This window comes from Stegostoma tigrinum, chromosome 9 (genome assembly GCF_030684315.1).
Source record: "Stegostoma tigrinum isolate sSteTig4 chromosome 9, sSteTig4.hap1, whole genome shotgun sequence".
NCBI lineage: Eukaryota > Metazoa > Chordata > Chondrichthyes > Orectolobiformes > Stegostomatidae > Stegostoma > Stegostoma tigrinum.
Genome location: NC_081362.1, coordinates 79,630,478 through 79,647,664, shown reverse-complemented (window position 1 = coordinate 79,647,664; position 17,187 = coordinate 79,630,478). Strand labels below are relative to the sequence as shown.

Below are 17,187 nucleotides of genomic sequence, written 5' to 3'. Positions count from 1 at the left end.
GAAGATGCAAATAAAAAATGACGTATAAAATAAAAAATCATTCAAACCGTTGTGTCCCTATCAGCTCTCAGAGCTACCAAACAATCCCAAGGTCCTGTCTTTACTTTCCTAATAGCCTTACAATGTTTTCTTATTTAGGTAATAACTTTTTAAAAGTAATTACTGAATCAACTTTGAGCAACATTTCAAGAAAGCCATTCTTGATCATGATAATTTGCTAAGTAAAAACATTTCTCCTCATCATTCCCTGGCTTAATTGCCAATTGTTGTCAGTGTGCCCAGTGGTTACGAATCTTCACCATAGAGAAGCAAGCCATTCAGGGCAAGTTCACCTCAGATAGCATCATTGTGGCACTGGAGGCGGCCCAGGATGGACATGTCGTCTGAGGAATGGGAGGGGGCGTTGGAATGGTTCGCGACTGGGAGGTGCAGTTGTTTGTTGCAAACCGAGCGGAGGTGTTCTGCAAAGCGGTCCCCCAGCCTCCACTTGGTTTCCCCAATGGAGAGGAGGCCACAGCGGGAACAGCAGATGCAGTATGACACATTAGCAGATGTGCAGGTGAATATCTGCTTGATGTGGAAAGTCTCCTTAGGGCCTGGGACGGATTGAGAGGGGTGGTGTAGGGGCAGGTACAGCGCTTTCTGCGGTTGTAGGGAAAAGTGCCGGGTGCGGTGGCAATGGAAGGGAGTGTGGAGTGGACAACAGAGTCACGGAGAGAGTGGTCCCTCCGGAAGGCAGAAAAGGGTGGGGAGGGAAAAATGTCTTTGGTGGTGGGGTTGGATAACAGATGGCAGAAGTGTTGGAGGATGATGCGTTGGATCCGGAGGTTGGTGGGGTGGTACATGAGGACGAGGGGGATTTTCTTTTGGTTTTTTTTATTGCAGGGAGGGGCTGCAAGGGATGAGTTGCGGGAACTGCGGGAGACACAGTCGAGGGCATTCTTGACTATTGAGGGGGGGAAGTTGCGGTCATTGAAAATCGAGGACACCTGAGATGCATGGGAGCGGAATGCCTCATTCCTGGAGCAGATGCAGCGGAGGCAAAGGAATTGGGAATAGGGGATGGCATTTTTACAGGAAGGTTGTGTATTCTAGGTAGCTATGGGAGTCGGTGGGCTCGAAATGGATATTGGTTTCTGGGTGGTTGCCAGAGATGGAGACAGAGAGGTCCAGGAAGGAGAGAGAGGTATTAGACATGGTCCAGATGAACTTAAGGTTCGGGTTGAAGGTGTTGGTAAAGTGGATGAACTGTTCGAGCTCCTCATGGGAACATGAGGCGGTGCTGATACAGTCCTAATGTAACGGAGGAAGAGGTGGGGTTTAGGGGCAGTGTAGGTACGGTAGAGGGATTGTTCCACGTAACTTTCAGAGAGGCAGGCATAGCTTGGGCCCATGCGGATAGCCATGGCCACCCCCTTTGTCTGCCTCCCTCTACCACATCCCAAAAGCAGCCCTAACCTGTCCTTCCACGTATCCTCTCCTCCCACCTCAAGCCCCATCTCCATCTCCATCTCCTACCGACTAACCTCATCCCGCCCCCTTGACCTGTCCTTCCTCCCTGGACTGATCTATCTCCTCCCCACCTACTCACCTTTACTGGCTCCATCCCGGCCTCTTTGATTGGTCTGTCTCCTCTCCACCTATCTTCTCCTCTATCCATCTTCTATCTGCCTCCCCGCCTCTCCCTATTTATTTCAGAACCTCCACCCTCCCCCATTTCTGAAGGGTCTAGGCCCGAAACATCAGCTTTCTTGCTCCTATGATGCTGGTTGGCCTGCTGGGTTCATCCAGCTCTACACCTTGTTATCTCAGATTCTCCAGCATCTGCAGTCCCCACTATCTCCAAACGATTGGGTAGTATTTTACTACCTCTTTTCGCTGCAACCTGACCAAACATCTGTCAGGAGCCTGCCCACCAAAATTGCCAGCTGTCCCAGAGTTTTTTAATGCCTGGAAGGGGCAATTAGTTGTCTCAGAGTAAAATTTATGATTTGATCCCCTTAGGATGTCCCATCTTAAAGTACTTAACAGCACCAGGTTGAATCACCATCACTGGTGGCTAGACACGATCCATAAAGCAATGTGGTTATGGAAACTAGAGAGAAGTGAAATTTCGGGTAGCAACAGAACCCGGCTGGAAGAATCCAGGGAAGGGAGAGACAGGGAAGGGGTGCCAGCTTTGACATGTTATGGAGAAGATTAAAGAGAAGATTGAGGGAGCAGTACCTTCAATAGACACAGGGGCTGCCAAACTTGGATGCTCCCCACCCCAGTCCATGTATAAGGTCATGCTGACAGGTTACCAAACCGCTGTGAGCTTCCCCTGGCCCTGGGCAAGATTGCAGCACAGGTGTGAGAAGGCCATTCTGGTGCCATTGATAGGTTACTTTTTTTCTCTATTCTTTTATGGGATGAGGCTGTCGCTGGCTCCGCAGCATTTATTGCCCATCCCTAATTGCCCAGAGGGCAGTTAAGAGTCAACCAGACTGCTGCGGGTTTGGAGTCACATGTAGGCCAGACCAGGTAAGGATGGCAGTTTGCTTCCCTTAAGGGCATTAGTGAACCAGATGGGTTTTTCCAACAAATTGACAATGGATTCATGGTCATCATTAGGCTCTTAATTCCAGATATTTATTGAATTCAAATTCCAACATCTGCCATGGTGGGATTCAAACCCTGGTCCCCAGAACATTATCTGGGTCTCTGGGTTAACAGTCCAGTGATGGTACCACTAGGCCATAGCCTCCCCTAAAGGGCTTCAATAGGCCTAAGTTCGGACAGACTATTTGACACCTACACTGCTCACAGTAAAACTGGGGGATAGGTCACAGTTGGCTGGGAAGATGGTGGGCAGACTGTGCAATGCTTTTTAAAAGCCTCGCCCTGCCTTCAAACACACCAGCATGGGTTCATAAAATCCAGCCCAGTAACTGTTTCTTTCTCTCCACAGGTGCTGCCAAACCTGCTGAGAATGTCCAGCATTTTATAGTTTTATTTCAGTTAAATATAGTTCATCTTGTTGATAAGCCTCACCTAATCTTCTGCCAGGGATTTGCAAAAGGCTGAGAATTCGGTAATCCTGTATATTAACTAAGCCTTCACCTTATGTTTTAAATTTTAATGTTTGGACATTAACGTAAGTGTAGATGAGATAGTGCAGTAAATGATTAGGATCTGTGATGTGAGCGGGGGAAAGGGTTGAAAGAAAAGCTAAAAGTAATGCATCGAGTTTAATCTCAGCTGGAAATTAGTTGCAGCCCGATGATTCTCCTCATAGCCCTTACGAATGGGAGAAATCTGTCAATGTTCCTATCACTGATACAAGAATACAACAAATATGAGCAGTAGATGACCAATATGGCTTACTAAGCCCACTCCACCATTCAGTCATGATCATGGTTAATCTTGGATTCAACTCCATTTCAGTCGATTCCTTAAGACGCAAAATCTGTCTACCCCAGACTTAAATACATTCAACAATGGAGCATCCACAACCTGTCAAGGTCAAACATTTGAAAGATTTACAATCATTTGAGTGAACGGATTTCTTTTCATCGTAGTGCTAAACGAATGACCACTTATCCTGAGTCCCCATGTTTTAGATTCCCCAATCAGCAAAAACAATCTTCCAACATGTACCTTATCAAGCCCCTCCAAGGATGTTGTAAGTTTCAATTAGGTCACCTTTCATTGTTCTAAATTCCAAAGAATATGGATCCAACTTAGCATCACATCATAGGTCAACACCGTCATCCTGGAGACCAACTTAACATACATTTTCTGTACCACCACTAATGGAAGCATTTTTTTTAATGTGGACTTAAGTGCACTCAGTATTCCAGACTGGTCTCACTAAAGCCCTGCTCAAATATAACAAGAATTCTTTATCCTGTACTTCAATCCCTTTGAAATAAGGGCTATCATGCCATATGCCTGCCTCATCCTACTGGAAATTGGTGCAGGTTAATGTCCTTTCCTCTTTTCTGGCCTTTTCCTGTGACTAAACAGTCTGATGGCACTCAGTCTCCACTTGCCACATGATAATAACCAGTTAAATCAGGTATTCGAGGCTTGGGCTGTGTTGTGGAGAGATCGCCATGGAACTATTTTTCACAAAGAGTACATTTAGAGGAGAAAAGGGAATTAATTTCCATTGATATAGCGAGTTTTACATCCTCAGGATTTTCAAAAGCAAATGAATTTCTTATGAAATGCAGTCTCTGATATTTTGAACTCAAATACTGCAGCCAATTTGCACTCAGTAATGTTGCATGAACTCCAGTGAGATGAATTACTACAAACTTATTTCCGGAGGAATAATCATTAACAAGAAATATGAAGAATCAGAACACATTACATTTTGATAAAGTGTCAAATGAGCAATTATTACACAAGATCAGTGTGGGCCTGAACTATTTACAATATATATTAATGACCTCAGGGAAGAAATTGGCTATGTTGTATCATTGGTAAAGGTGACTACAGATAGCTAAGACATCAAGTTATATGGACAATACAAAGAGTTTTCAAAAAGATATAGATAGGTTGAATGAGCAGGTGAATGTAACGTCAGAAAAAAGTGATATTGTCCACTTTGACAAAAAGCAGAGTAGTACTTAATGGAGAGTGACTGCAGAATGCTGCACTACAGACAGTTCTAATTGTCCTTGTAAATGAATGTCAAAAGGTTAGCATGCAGTTACAGAAAATAGCTAGGAAGGAAAATGGTAAATTAACCTCTATCGGGCACTGGTGAGTACAGAATACAGTTTTGACCGTTTTGCTTAAGGAGGGATATACTTACATTGTAAAACACTAGAAGGGGTTCACTCGGCTGAATCCTGGAATGAAAGGGTTGTAATATTCTGAAGGAGGTTGATAGGGTAAATACTGGAATGCTGTTTACTCTCATGTGGGAATCTCTTTCAAGGGGGAAAAGTTTAAAAACAAGGAATTCCCATTTAAGATGGAAATGAGGAATTTATTTTCTGAGAGGGTATTTCATCTTTGGAATTGTCTTTCACAGTGAGCAGGACAGGCTAGATCATCAATTACATTTAAGGCCAAGCCAGGTTTCTAGTTGACAAATGAGTTGATGGTTATGACGGATAAGCAAGAAAGTGGAGAGAAGGTTACAGTCAGATCAGCTATGATCTTATTACATGGCAGGGCTGGCTCAAAGGGTCAAATGGCTTACTCCTGCTCCCATTTCTTGTGATCTCATAATCTTAAAATGTCCATCTTTTAATGGTACTATACTAGATTCACCGAGAGGGTTAACAAGGCTTCAGCTTAATATCTCATCTGAAAAACATTACTTCAAAAAAAATAGAACATTCCCTCAGAATTCCACTGAAGTGGAGATTACATGCTCAATTCCTAACAGAGGCAACAGTGGTACTAGTGAATCATGGTTGACAATAAAAGGAGAGACAATTTAGAGGGGTGAATGAAAAAGAGAAAAATATAGCTAAATTTAAGAAGTGCTAAGAATTAATTTCCAACAAGAAAACTGGCCAAAAGATTGACAAAATAATACTGATTTCTAGGATAAGCCAGCAGTAAGAGGAAAAAAAGAACATTGCCACATTCCAGAATTCAGGAGGCATAGTTACTGCAGTAATTAATCAATGATTCACTAATCCAAGTTTAAATTGCAGGGCAATAAAAATCTAACAGTAAAATGTCATTCTGACAACTGAAATTGATCAGTAATTTTAAAAATCTGTTTTAAGATTATATGCTAGGTCTTTTTTTGAAATATCAATGTTCCAAAACAACAAAATGCAACACCCAACCATAATCTTACAGCATTAGTAACAAAATTATATTTAGTTATTCCAAAACAAAAACTTTGCATTACACTGTTATATATTCAATGCAAACTAGTCTTGGTAACAAACTTGCTTGACTTGCCATCCCAAATGATACTAATGGTCTTTAATGCCTTGAGAGGGTTAACAGAACAAGAATTACTTACTGTGCTCTTTGCCTTGTCCTGCAGCGGTGCACACGCTGGCTTGTGGAGTGACTGGCATCAAGGCCTGACGAATGGCCTTCTCCCAGCTCTGAGCAACATCTAAACCTACTCCTGTGGCTGCCAGGGCGTGATTCTGGTAGTTGCCTCCAAGATTCTCTCCAACATAATACACCATAGTGTCAGTAATGATCTCAAAACAGTGTGGGTTGCTGCCTTGAGCCAGATTTGTAAAGTCACGAGGTGGATCCAACTGCAGGATTTCTGATAATGGGATTTCCTAAGTGAGAGAGATCAAAGACCTGCCTTAGAAAGAGTCTACAAACATTAGAAGAGTCTGTTTTCAAACCTGCATGAGCTGTTAGCAGAGCAATGTGAATAAATCTAGAAATACATTCTGTCCTTTGATTATATGCTGATTATGTGTCCAACCAATCCAAAAACATTCAGCCAATGAGCTTGAATCATTTCTTGACTTCCTGCTTAGTCTCATGGTTTACAACTTGTAATGAAGGCTGTGGTGGTTAAAGTAGAGACAGATGCAAAGATATTAGCACATCGCTAAAATTAGAGGCAGTGTTTTAGCCTTTCACGAGCTGACACTAGGCAAAAAGTTTACACAGATGATCAGACTAATGGTCTTCAGCTAATGTACAGCACTGATGGACTGATGTTGAATCTGAAACTCTCCTTAAATAATTAAGGGGGAAATCCCCACACAAATAGTGACAAAGACTGGTAAAATCCCATGCAAAGGGACTGTCATTTTAGAATTATACATTAACTGTATACAACTGAAAGGAAATGATAAAATGCTAAATCTGATGATAACACAGCAATTTCTGTGTTACTTGCAGTAGAAGTAATGTTGATATACCAAGATGTCCCATTGAAGGCTCAACAAACTAAGTTTTATAAAGCAGTTACAACGTGGCCATCATTTCTACATATTTATTTATTATGATGTTATAATTTGGACCAAGACAGTGAATTAGTTTTGCATATTTAAAAGATTTTCAAGTCCCACAGATCAAAAATGGATGACCAATTTATTTCATAGCTATATCATATTCATATGCTGCCTTATGTGATAATTAACTGAATAAACATTTTCCTTTATCTACACTTAAATAAACATTAAAGGCAGCTCAACGCAGATGTATGGAATAATAGAACTTTTGTTCATAACTTCCTCTAAGTCTGTTCAACTGCTCCAATTATGTGGTGCTATGTAATAGCATATACAGTAAAGGAAGCAGTTAAGAAACTTCAGCATAAAATAACACCACAGATGCTGCTGGAGTGCACAAAACTAAGTGATGGAGTACATAATGCAGGAATCTGTCACAGTAAGGGTTAAATCCCACTCATGCACAATCACCACTATAAGCTGGCTTTTAAAGAGAAAAACACTGTGGAAATGGATAACAGATCATTTTTGTCACAACACAGTATAAAAACAGGTTTTTCAGAAGCTTGAAGTAAAGATTGCACCAATTTAAAGAGCACCTTGGTAAAATGAACAATAGTCATGCATGTGTTTCTGTATGTACAAATATTGCCAAGTATTTTACTGTGACCTCCCAACCTCCACAAACCTCATATTTAAAACTACCCTGAATGTATCTTGTTCCATCCACACAGCCATTAGCCCCTTTGATCCACAATAGGCCCGATGAGCTATAATAGTTCCCGATTCCTCAATGACTCAAGATTTAAATTCTTGGTGTTTTAAATCCTCCATGGTTTGAAATATATCACTCCATTGCAGGAATGTTAGCCAGCTTTAAAGGGACCATCCCCAAAACTCTGATTCTGGCATTTATGATTTCAGCAACCTAAGTCCCTAGCCTCTAGATTTCTCTATTTAAACTCAACATCTCTCTACCACGGACTCCCTTTCCAAGCCATCTTTAGAACATTATCTCTGACAAAGCTGATTTGGAGATAGTGGGAACTGCCGATGCTGGTGAATGAGATAACAAGGTGAAGAGCTGGATGAACACAGCAGGCCAAGCAGCATCAGAGGAGCATGAAAGCTGATGTTTCGAGTTTGAACCCTCCCTCAGAAATGGGGGAGGGGAAGGGCATTCTGAAATAAATAGAGAGGGGGAGGCAGATGGAAGATGGATAAAGGAGCCGATAGGTACAGAGGAGACTTATAAAACTTTGGTTAGACCGCACTTGGAATACTGCGTCCAGTTCTGGGCGCCCTATTATAGGAAAGATGTGGATGCTTTGGAGAGGGTTCAGAGGAGGTTTACCAGGATGCTGCCTGGACTGGAGGGCTTATCTTATGAAGAGAGGTTGACTGAGCTCGGACTCTTTTCATTGGAGAAAAGGAGGAGGAGAGGGGACCTAATTGAGGTATACAAGATAATGAGAGGCATAGATAGAGTTGATAGCCAGAGACTATTTCCCAGGGCAGAAATGGCTAGCACGAGGGGTCATAGTTTTAAGCTGGTTGGTGGAAAGTACAGAGGGGATGTCAGAGGCAGGTTCTTTACGCAGAGAGTTGTGAGAGCATGGAATGCGTTGCCAGCAGCAGTTGTGGAAGCAAGGTCATTGGGGTCATTTAAGATACTGCTGGACATGTATATGGTCACAGAAATTTGAGGGTGCATACATGAGGATCAATGGTCGGCACAACATTGTGGGCTGAAGGGCCTGTTCTGTGCTGTACTGTTCTATGTTCTGTGTTCTATGAGACAGACAAGTCAAAAAGGCAGGGTTGCAGCCAGTAAAGGCGAGTGTAGTTGGGGAGTTAGAGTGGGGATAGGTCAGTCCAGGGAGGACGGACAGGTCAAGGAGGCGGGATGAGGCTGGTGGCAAGGAGGTGGGGGTGAGGGTGGGAGAAGTGGATAGGTGGAAGGACAGGTTAGGGAGGCGGGGACGAGCTGGGCTGGTTTTGGGACGTGGTGGGGGGAGGGGAGATTTTGGATCTCGTCAAGTCTACATTGATACCATTGGGCTGCAGGGTTCCCAAGCGGAATAGGAGTTGCTGTTCCTGCAACCTATGGGTGGCATCATTATGGCACTGCAGGAGGCCCAGGATGCACATGTCGTCTAAGGAGTGGGAGGGGGTGTTGAAATGGCTCGCAACTGGGAGGTGCAGTCGTTTGCCACGAACCGAGCGTAGGTGTTCTACAAAACAGTCTCCAAGCCTCTGCTTGGTTTCCCTGATGTAGAGGAGGCCACAATTTCAGAATCCCCTTCCCCTTCCCCATTTCTGAAGAAGGGTCCAGACCCGAAACAATGTAATAAAGTGTGAAGCTGGATGAACACAGCAGGCCAAGCAGCATCTCAGGAGCACAAAAGCTGACATTTCGGGCCTAGACCCTTCATCAGAGAGGTCTCTGGTGAAGGGTCTAGGCCCGAAACGTCAGCTTTTGTGCTCCTGAGATGCTGCTTGGCCTGCTGTGTTCATCCAGCTTCACACTTCATTATCTTGGATTCTCCAGCATCTGCAGTTCCCATTATCTCCAGACCCGAAACGTCAGCCTTCCTGCTTCTCTGATGTTGCTTGGCCTGCTGTGTTCATCCAGCTCTACACCTTGTTATTCCTGACAAAGCTTTTGCGTTACCACTCCAAACGCTGCCTCCTTGATTGCCTTATCAGGGAAAGTACGGATTGACAATGATGCTAATCTTGCAGCATTGCCCAAATCTCAAAAATAAATAAAAAGTTCTCAAAATAGCCCATCACCCGTGTCATTGTTTATAATGTGCTGGACAGCAGAGTGTTGGCAATAGGTAGAACAGTGTAAACCAACATTTCGTATAATACTGTTCATAGTGTGCATTATTACATCCAGAAAAAAAGTGTATAATCTGTCACACAGTTATCCTCTACCAATCTCTTACTCTTTCCTTCTCTTGTATTTCGAGCTTCTTGTCTTTTTCCGAGCAACTTTTCTTATTCTGTTTATCTTTCTCTTTCACATGCTCTTCCAGCCCACCCCTCTCTCTCTCTCTGACTCTCTCTCTCGCTTTCACTCTCTCAAACACAACCAGAAAGGCACAATTCCTTGTACCCACTCATGCCCTCAATCACCATGCTTTTGCTCAGTCTGAAATCTTTTCTCTCCCTCAGTGCACGTACCTCTACCCACAATCAGTACCTTCCATAACATTATAACATTAGCCACAAATATCCTATGTTAATTGTTTTCTAAATCTCAGATTAATAACTGATAAATCCATATTTAGGCTAATTGTCAAGTACACTGGTCTTCTGCTACTCTCCAATGCCTCACAAAAACCACTGTGCATGTATATCACATATTTCTATAAAAAAAAGTCTATTCACATGAGCAACAGTGCCAAATCTTACATGAAAAAAGTACTTTTATTGACACAACTGATCATCTTATTTAATTAATTTCAATTGTGCCAGTCATGTAAATATAAAAGAACTGTGATCCCTTGTAAATATTAGTATTTAATTAAGAAACAAACTACTCCCAAATATCTGAGCTGAGTTTAAGGAAAATGCTTATCCCCATAATGCCAAAAGATGGAGGCTCCTAATCTCTTAAGGCAAACCATAAATAATGCAGGTTCACCATACTGACACCACAGAAACTGTTGATCAAAACTATCTTTGGATCTTAATCAAAGTAATAAGCACTCAGTGAGGAATGAGACTTTTATGGGTTTCATACGAATGCACAAATGACTGGTATAAAAACTGACAAATACATACATGACTGATAGTTAGTAACTTGACATTTATTCAAGGCAAGGTCAGATAAATAAACCATTTTTAGTCTAAAAGATCACAGATTCCGCCACAATTTTGCCTTTCCAAACTTCGACAGGAAAACTGGCTAATAGTCCAAAGCCATTGAGTCAATGAAGTTGAATGTCAGCCAAGAAGTAATATAATATAATTCTGCCTAATATGAATTTCTATCCCAATATCTCATTTTGAAATCATGCTGTACAGAAACTTGTAGCTTAATTTCATATGGCATAACAAAGGCCACACGTCAAAAGTGTTTCAATAGCTGGAAATCACTTTGGGGTATGAGGTCATGAAACTCCTATACAAATGAAAATTAATCCTTTTTCACTTTAAATTCTCTTATCTTTCTGTTTGAATTCTTAGGGGAAAACATGCAGACAATTATTCAATCATCTTACCGTCATATCTGTGCAGGTACCAATCAATGTAAGTTCTAAAACATTCCCTTAGATTAAAAGCAAAGTCTCTTTTGTAAATTATGTAATTATATAATAGCTTCCTATTTGTGGAGTTAACAGTCCGTACCACGAGCACAGTCATCCAAAGTCAGAACAATATTAGATAAAGTGAGGAAACCATAACAGTAATGACTTTCAAGGTGCCTTTAGTCATTGGTCCGAATTTTATTGCAAACACAACCTCCTACCTGGTCCCCATCTCTACCCAGACTGTAATTTGGTCGGCTGTCCAGCACAAGGAGGCAGGCAGCCAGTTTCCCAAGCTGTCAGCATTTTGCTGATAGTGAAAATATCAAAACACTGCAGATAGGGGTCAGGGCCAACTAAATGCAGGTAACCACCCAGCAGCAAATGAGGGGGATGGGGAGTGTCACCTGCAGCCCAGTAATTCCCTGGAGGGACTTGCCCTCCAGTAGTTGGCCTCTCGAATGTTTCCATTTAGTTTTATCCCATGTGTCCTGAATGCAACAGGCCACCAGCCTTCACCAGTGGTGACCACTACTCCTGGTGATACTAGTGAAGCATTGTTTGTCTGATTAGGCCAGCTGGCTGCCGATATGTAGCAGTAATTCCTATTTTCTGCTGCTATTGGGTTATCCATCCATTTGCAATAAGTTCAGACATGGAATTAGAATTTTTCACTATTTTATCAGTGAAGCAAGATTAACTTTTCTTTAGAAAGAAAATCAAAAACATACATTGTAATAGTTTGGTGATAGTGTTTTCAATTTCCTTCAACCTGTACCTCTAAGCCCACACTTTTCTAAGTGAGCTTCTCCAGCTGGTAATTTATCTTCATTTTATTCCCAAGATATTTTATAAATATGTTAAAGGGAAGAGGCTAACCAGGAAAAGGATAGGGCACATTTCAGACTAAGGGGGCAACTTGTGTTTGAACCTGCAGGATTTTGGAAGGTGCTGAATGAGCACCTTTGGCATTCACCGAACGTAGGTACGGAATTCAGGAAAAGGGACTGTGAGGAATTTGCACGGTTTGACATAGGAAATGGCGAGGTTTTGGAGGCTCAGTCAGGCTTAAAAACAGTCAAATTCCCTGGCCCAGATGAAGTGCATCCCAGGCTGCTGTGCGAGGAAATTGCAGGGGTTCTGACTCCAATTTTTAATTCTTCCCCAAAGGCAAGTGCCAGAGGACTGATGGACAGCTAACTTGGTTCCACTTTTTAAAATGGATGGTAGAGATGAATCAGGAAATTACAAACCAGTGAGTCTCATGTCAGCAGCAGGGAAATTATTGGTTAACTCTGAAAGAGTGAATTAATACCCACTTGGAAAGGCATGGATTAATTAGAGATAGTCAGCATGGCTTTGTGAGAGGGAGGTCATACCTAACACATTTGTCAGGAATTTTTGTAGAGATGACCAAGTGTGTGGATGAGGGAAGTCCAGTTGATGTAGTTTATATGGATTTTAGCAAAAATTTTGACAAGGTCCCAGTTAGGAGACTGACTGAGAAGGTTAAAAGCACATGGAACTGAGGGAAAGCACATGGCATTGAGGGAAACTTGGCGAGATGGATCAGAAATTGGCTTAGTCATAGGACACAAAGGGTGATGAGTGGCTGGAGATCGGGATACAGCAGTGTACCAAATGGGTCAGTATTGGGACCCTTACCGTTTGTTATACACATAAATGGTATAGGTGAAAATATGAAGGGAATATTAAGCAAATTTATGAATGACACCAAGATTGGTAGACTGGTTAAGAGCAAAGAAGATGATTGCAGTTACAGAAAGATATAGAAGACTTGATCAGAATGGGCAGACCAGTGGCAGATGGTATTTAACCATGATAAGTGCAAGGTGATACACATTGGAAGAAGGAACAAGGTGAGAGAGAATTTAAATGAATGGCAGGACACTGAGTAGCTTAGAGGAAGAGAGAGATCCTGGGATAATTATTCACAGATCCCTGAAGTTGGCAGAGCACATGAACAGGTTAGTTAAGAAAGCATACGGGACACTTCCTTTCATTAGGCATGGCGGTGAGTACAAGAGCAAGGAAGTAATGTTAGAGTATTGGTCAGGCCACAACTGGAGTACCACGTGCAGTTCTGGTTACCGCACTATAGGAAGGATGTGATAGCACTAGAAGCCGGTACAGAGGAGGTTCACCAGAATGTTGCCTGGGATGAAGAAAGTGAGCTATAAAGGAGAGTCCAGATGGTCTTGGAATGTTTAGAACTGAGAAGACTGAGAGGGAAACATGATTGAGGTGTATAAGATTATGGTGGTATGGACAGGGTGAATAGACAGCAGCTGTTACTTTTGTTTGAAGGGTCAATCACAAGATAGCATAGTTTTAGGGGAAGGGGCAGGAGATTCAGAGGGGATTCGGGAGGAACCAACCTTTTCACTTAGCGGGTGGTGGGAATCTGGAATGCATCATCTGGTGAGTTAGTCGGGATTAGAAACCTTACAACCATTATAAAATATTTGGATGAATACTTCCAATATCATAACGTTTAAGGCTATAGGATAAGTGCATGAAATTGGGATTAGTGCACTTTTAGTGGTACTTATGTCAGTGCAGACACAATGGTCAGAAGGGCCTTTTCTGCGCTGTACAAATCTATGTATCTATGAGAACCCATATTAACTCTTCCCCAGGACAGAAACCAAATGCTCAGAATGGAATCCATTTAGAGGAGTCTTCCTTGTGCCTTATAATCTGGGGAAACCCCCAGCGTGCAGGTCAGTTTAGATATGAGTCCCTTGGGAAAGTCCAAGAATGAAGTTCACTTTAGATAAAAGTCTTCTCTGAGAAAGACCAAGTATTGAAAAAAAATGGAGAAACTCCTACCTGTGTGATTTGTGGTGGGTTGACAACAAGAAGGATTTTCACCCTATATTCTAACTATGAAATAAAACAAAGAACCGTGGATGCTGGAGATCTGAACCAAACGGAAACAGTAACTGCTGGAAAAACTCAGCGGGTCTGGCAGCATCAGAGGAGAGAAAACATGTTAACGTTTCGAGTTCACTTCTAAAGAAAGGTCACTGGATCCAAAAACAGTCCTGGATTCCATCAGGCAACCGTACAAACAAATTGTTTAAATGGCACATGGTTCTTTTAAAAAGTACCTTATTCTATGTGGTTTGCAACGAGAAGCATCATGGTGATTTTGTGAGTAAAATGAAAAGAAACTGTTTAAGATGCAATTCAATTCTGATCTGCCCTCTCACATACACAAATTGATAAGAAAGTGATAATGTGACTCAAAATCCATGACTGATCTGTTCTTCTGGTACTCTTAAACAGGACAAATTTAGTAAATCTCAAATTTCACAAAGCTCATATTTATCCAATTCTCTGATTTATAAAATTTAGCTCGCTTGTATTTTCACCTTAAATTGATTTGAAGTGTCAGCTGTGACTCAGTTAATAGCATTCTCAACTCTGAACCAGATTATTCATGTCTCACTTCAAAAATTCGGTACAGAAATCAAGGCTGACATTACAGGGCAGCCCCGAAGGAAATTTTGGAATGAGGTGTTAGACTGAAGTCTGATTTCCTTTCTTGGGTGAATCTAAAATTTACAACGGTACTATTTTGACAGAGTTGAGGATAGGTTTGGGTGAAGGAGCGTAGGTGAGATAATGGAGGGAAGACAAATGGATGAAGAGAACATAGAAGTGGGTTGGATGGGGAGAGGGAAATAATGTAAGGGGAGTTGGAGGGACAGGATGAGAAAGAAGTTGTTCTGTGCATTGTACATCAAGTCAATAACACTTCAGCCACTTCTGACATTGATACATGGGGCAGAGATCAATACCTGATGGATGCTTGCAACCAGATTCTTCGGATAAGGCAAAGTAGCAAACAACTTTCATTTCACAAACCTAGACATCTTTCTCTATATTGTGAAAAGTATTCTTTAAGGTTGTTTCCAGCATCTGATCTCTGGGGGAATTTTCAGCGCTAGTTAATATTGTTGTAATTAAGAGAGTGGTGTGTGGTTTAGTTTCAATTTTACATAATGTTTAGATGTGTCTTCCAACGTTCAATGTTTGGAGAGAAGAGGGGTGGTAGAGATTCTGAGACAGACATCGCTGAGAGGTGCAGATTAGTTGGAAACCCTTGCAGAGAAGCAGACATGCAAACAGCAAACCCGAGTTAGACTTGGGACATGAACACGAAGAGGAGCATATTACCCAAGTGAGGCAGAAAAGGGGTTTTTGGGGGCATAGCTCCCTCTTCATTTCAGGTAAAAATCTGATCATCATGTGTGAGGTATTCTTGATGTTTCTGTCTATGACACAGGTCTGGTCCATTCCTAGAACCTGCCCCATTGCAGTCACCTTCTACTTTATCTGCAAGTCTAAGATGGAGTGGGTCTACAGGGGCACCATGAGAAAAGCTCTGGACTAGGGGAGAAGGAGTGAGAAGAATGTACCATTCAGCTGCCTTCATCCTTATGGCCACCTTTCACCTTTATGTCTTGCTGCATCAAGCTGTGTGGAGACTGTCAGTATGCAAGCGCCTAAAGTCACTATGTACTGAGGTTCTACTTGTCCCTAGCTGCTCCAAAGGATGGGAGTGGCCTCAGCACTGCAGAATGCTCCAAGTAGTTGGACTGTTCCATATCACCTTTCCTTCATGGGAAAATTTGCGAAGTAGAACACCTTTGACCACAACTCCATCAGGAAGTGTTCAGCATGTAACATCCTCAAACCCTGTGGGAAGAGAAGAGGGTGGATCCTGTCGGGTTGTTTCCTGAGCAGACGGTCAAAGTGATTTGGCAGAACGTCCAACAAGTACAAAGATATTGCTTGGTGGATGGTGAGAATGGCACTGCCCATCGGATCCTTCATATACACCCAACTCTCTGCACCACTGCACACTATCCTTGAAGCAGCTGTGGAGGGAGGTGGGGTGCTTGTGGTGGTGGTGCAAACTGTCACACATCTCCCTCTGGAATTTGCCTTTGCAAACAAAGTCTGGAGAGAGATGCAGCGTTTTATATCAAGGTTCATCATCAAAGGTGTTTTGGCTAGAGTACAATGGGGGTCCGCTCAGTTATCAGACCTTCCCAGTACCTCAAATATACATAAATAGTAGAAGTAAGAAATACCTTTGAGTTTGTTTGTTGGAGCTGCTGGAAAAATGAAATGCCAATGTTTGTTTGTTCTCCACATGCAAAGGGTGTACAGAACCTAACTACTTTAGTGACTATATACGTATATGAATGGTTTTTCTAAGCTTTGAAAATAATTTTGAATAAATATTTTTGAAATAAAAAGATAAATAAGATTTTTCTTGCCGATACCTAAGTAGGAGTAAGGGTAAAATAAAAGCAAGGGTTCACATTTTCTTTTGGCTAAGGTATGTGTGGACAGCTCAGGCCTGTGATTTGCACATCCTGCACAATGTGGGAAATCTTAGATGCTCCTGGCAGTCTGAATACTCATGTGTGAAGGAGGGACCTCCGGCTGTAGCAACTTGTGCTGCAGTTTTGTAAGCCTGGGCAGCAGCTGGGAGCACCACGGTGTATTCATGAGGCTGAGAGGCTTGTGGTTTCAGGAATTGCCCTCTTGTAACCTAAAGAAGTGCAGGTTGAGGGGGAATAGGTGACTGCCAGATAGAAGAGGTGGTTCAAATGGGTAATGATGAAATCGTCTAAATGCAAATCACTTGCAACGAGTTTTTAGCCTAAGAAAATGGTGGGAGTTTAATTCCTCTGTGAATGCCAACTAAATCCAACACCATGGTTCTATGGATCATCCAGCTGCTCGTGGTGTGGAGGAAGAAGTGTGGAAGGCAATAATAGGAGGTAATACATTAGTGAAAGGTGCAGACAGGTGCTTTTGTGGCTGGAGATGTGATTTCAGCATGGCATATCTCCAGTGCTAGGGTCAAGGATGCCATGGAATGGTTGCAGGACATTCTGAAGGGGAAAGATGAATAACTAGAGGTCATGGTCCATGGTTCTATGACACATTATTAAAGAGAAATGTGGTCCTACAAGCAAACTTTATGTAGTGAG

General features: G+C 42.2%; 1 protein-coding gene across 9 annotated transcripts in view; it reads right to left on the bottom strand.

The window, feature by feature from the left end:
* The window catches only part of prkd3 (protein kinase D3), a 388,805-nt gene that overhangs the window by 34,846 nt on the left and 336,772 nt on the right, over window positions 1-17,187 (bottom strand). For all 9 annotated transcript variants that reach the window (XM_059648663.1, XM_059648665.1, XM_059648664.1 and 6 more), the window contains one exon: window positions 5,981-6,257. In XM_059648663.1, coding sequence (XP_059504646.1) covers window positions 5,981-6,257 — 277 coding nt within the window. The remainder of the gene's footprint in view (window positions 1-5,980; window positions 6,258-17,187) is intronic.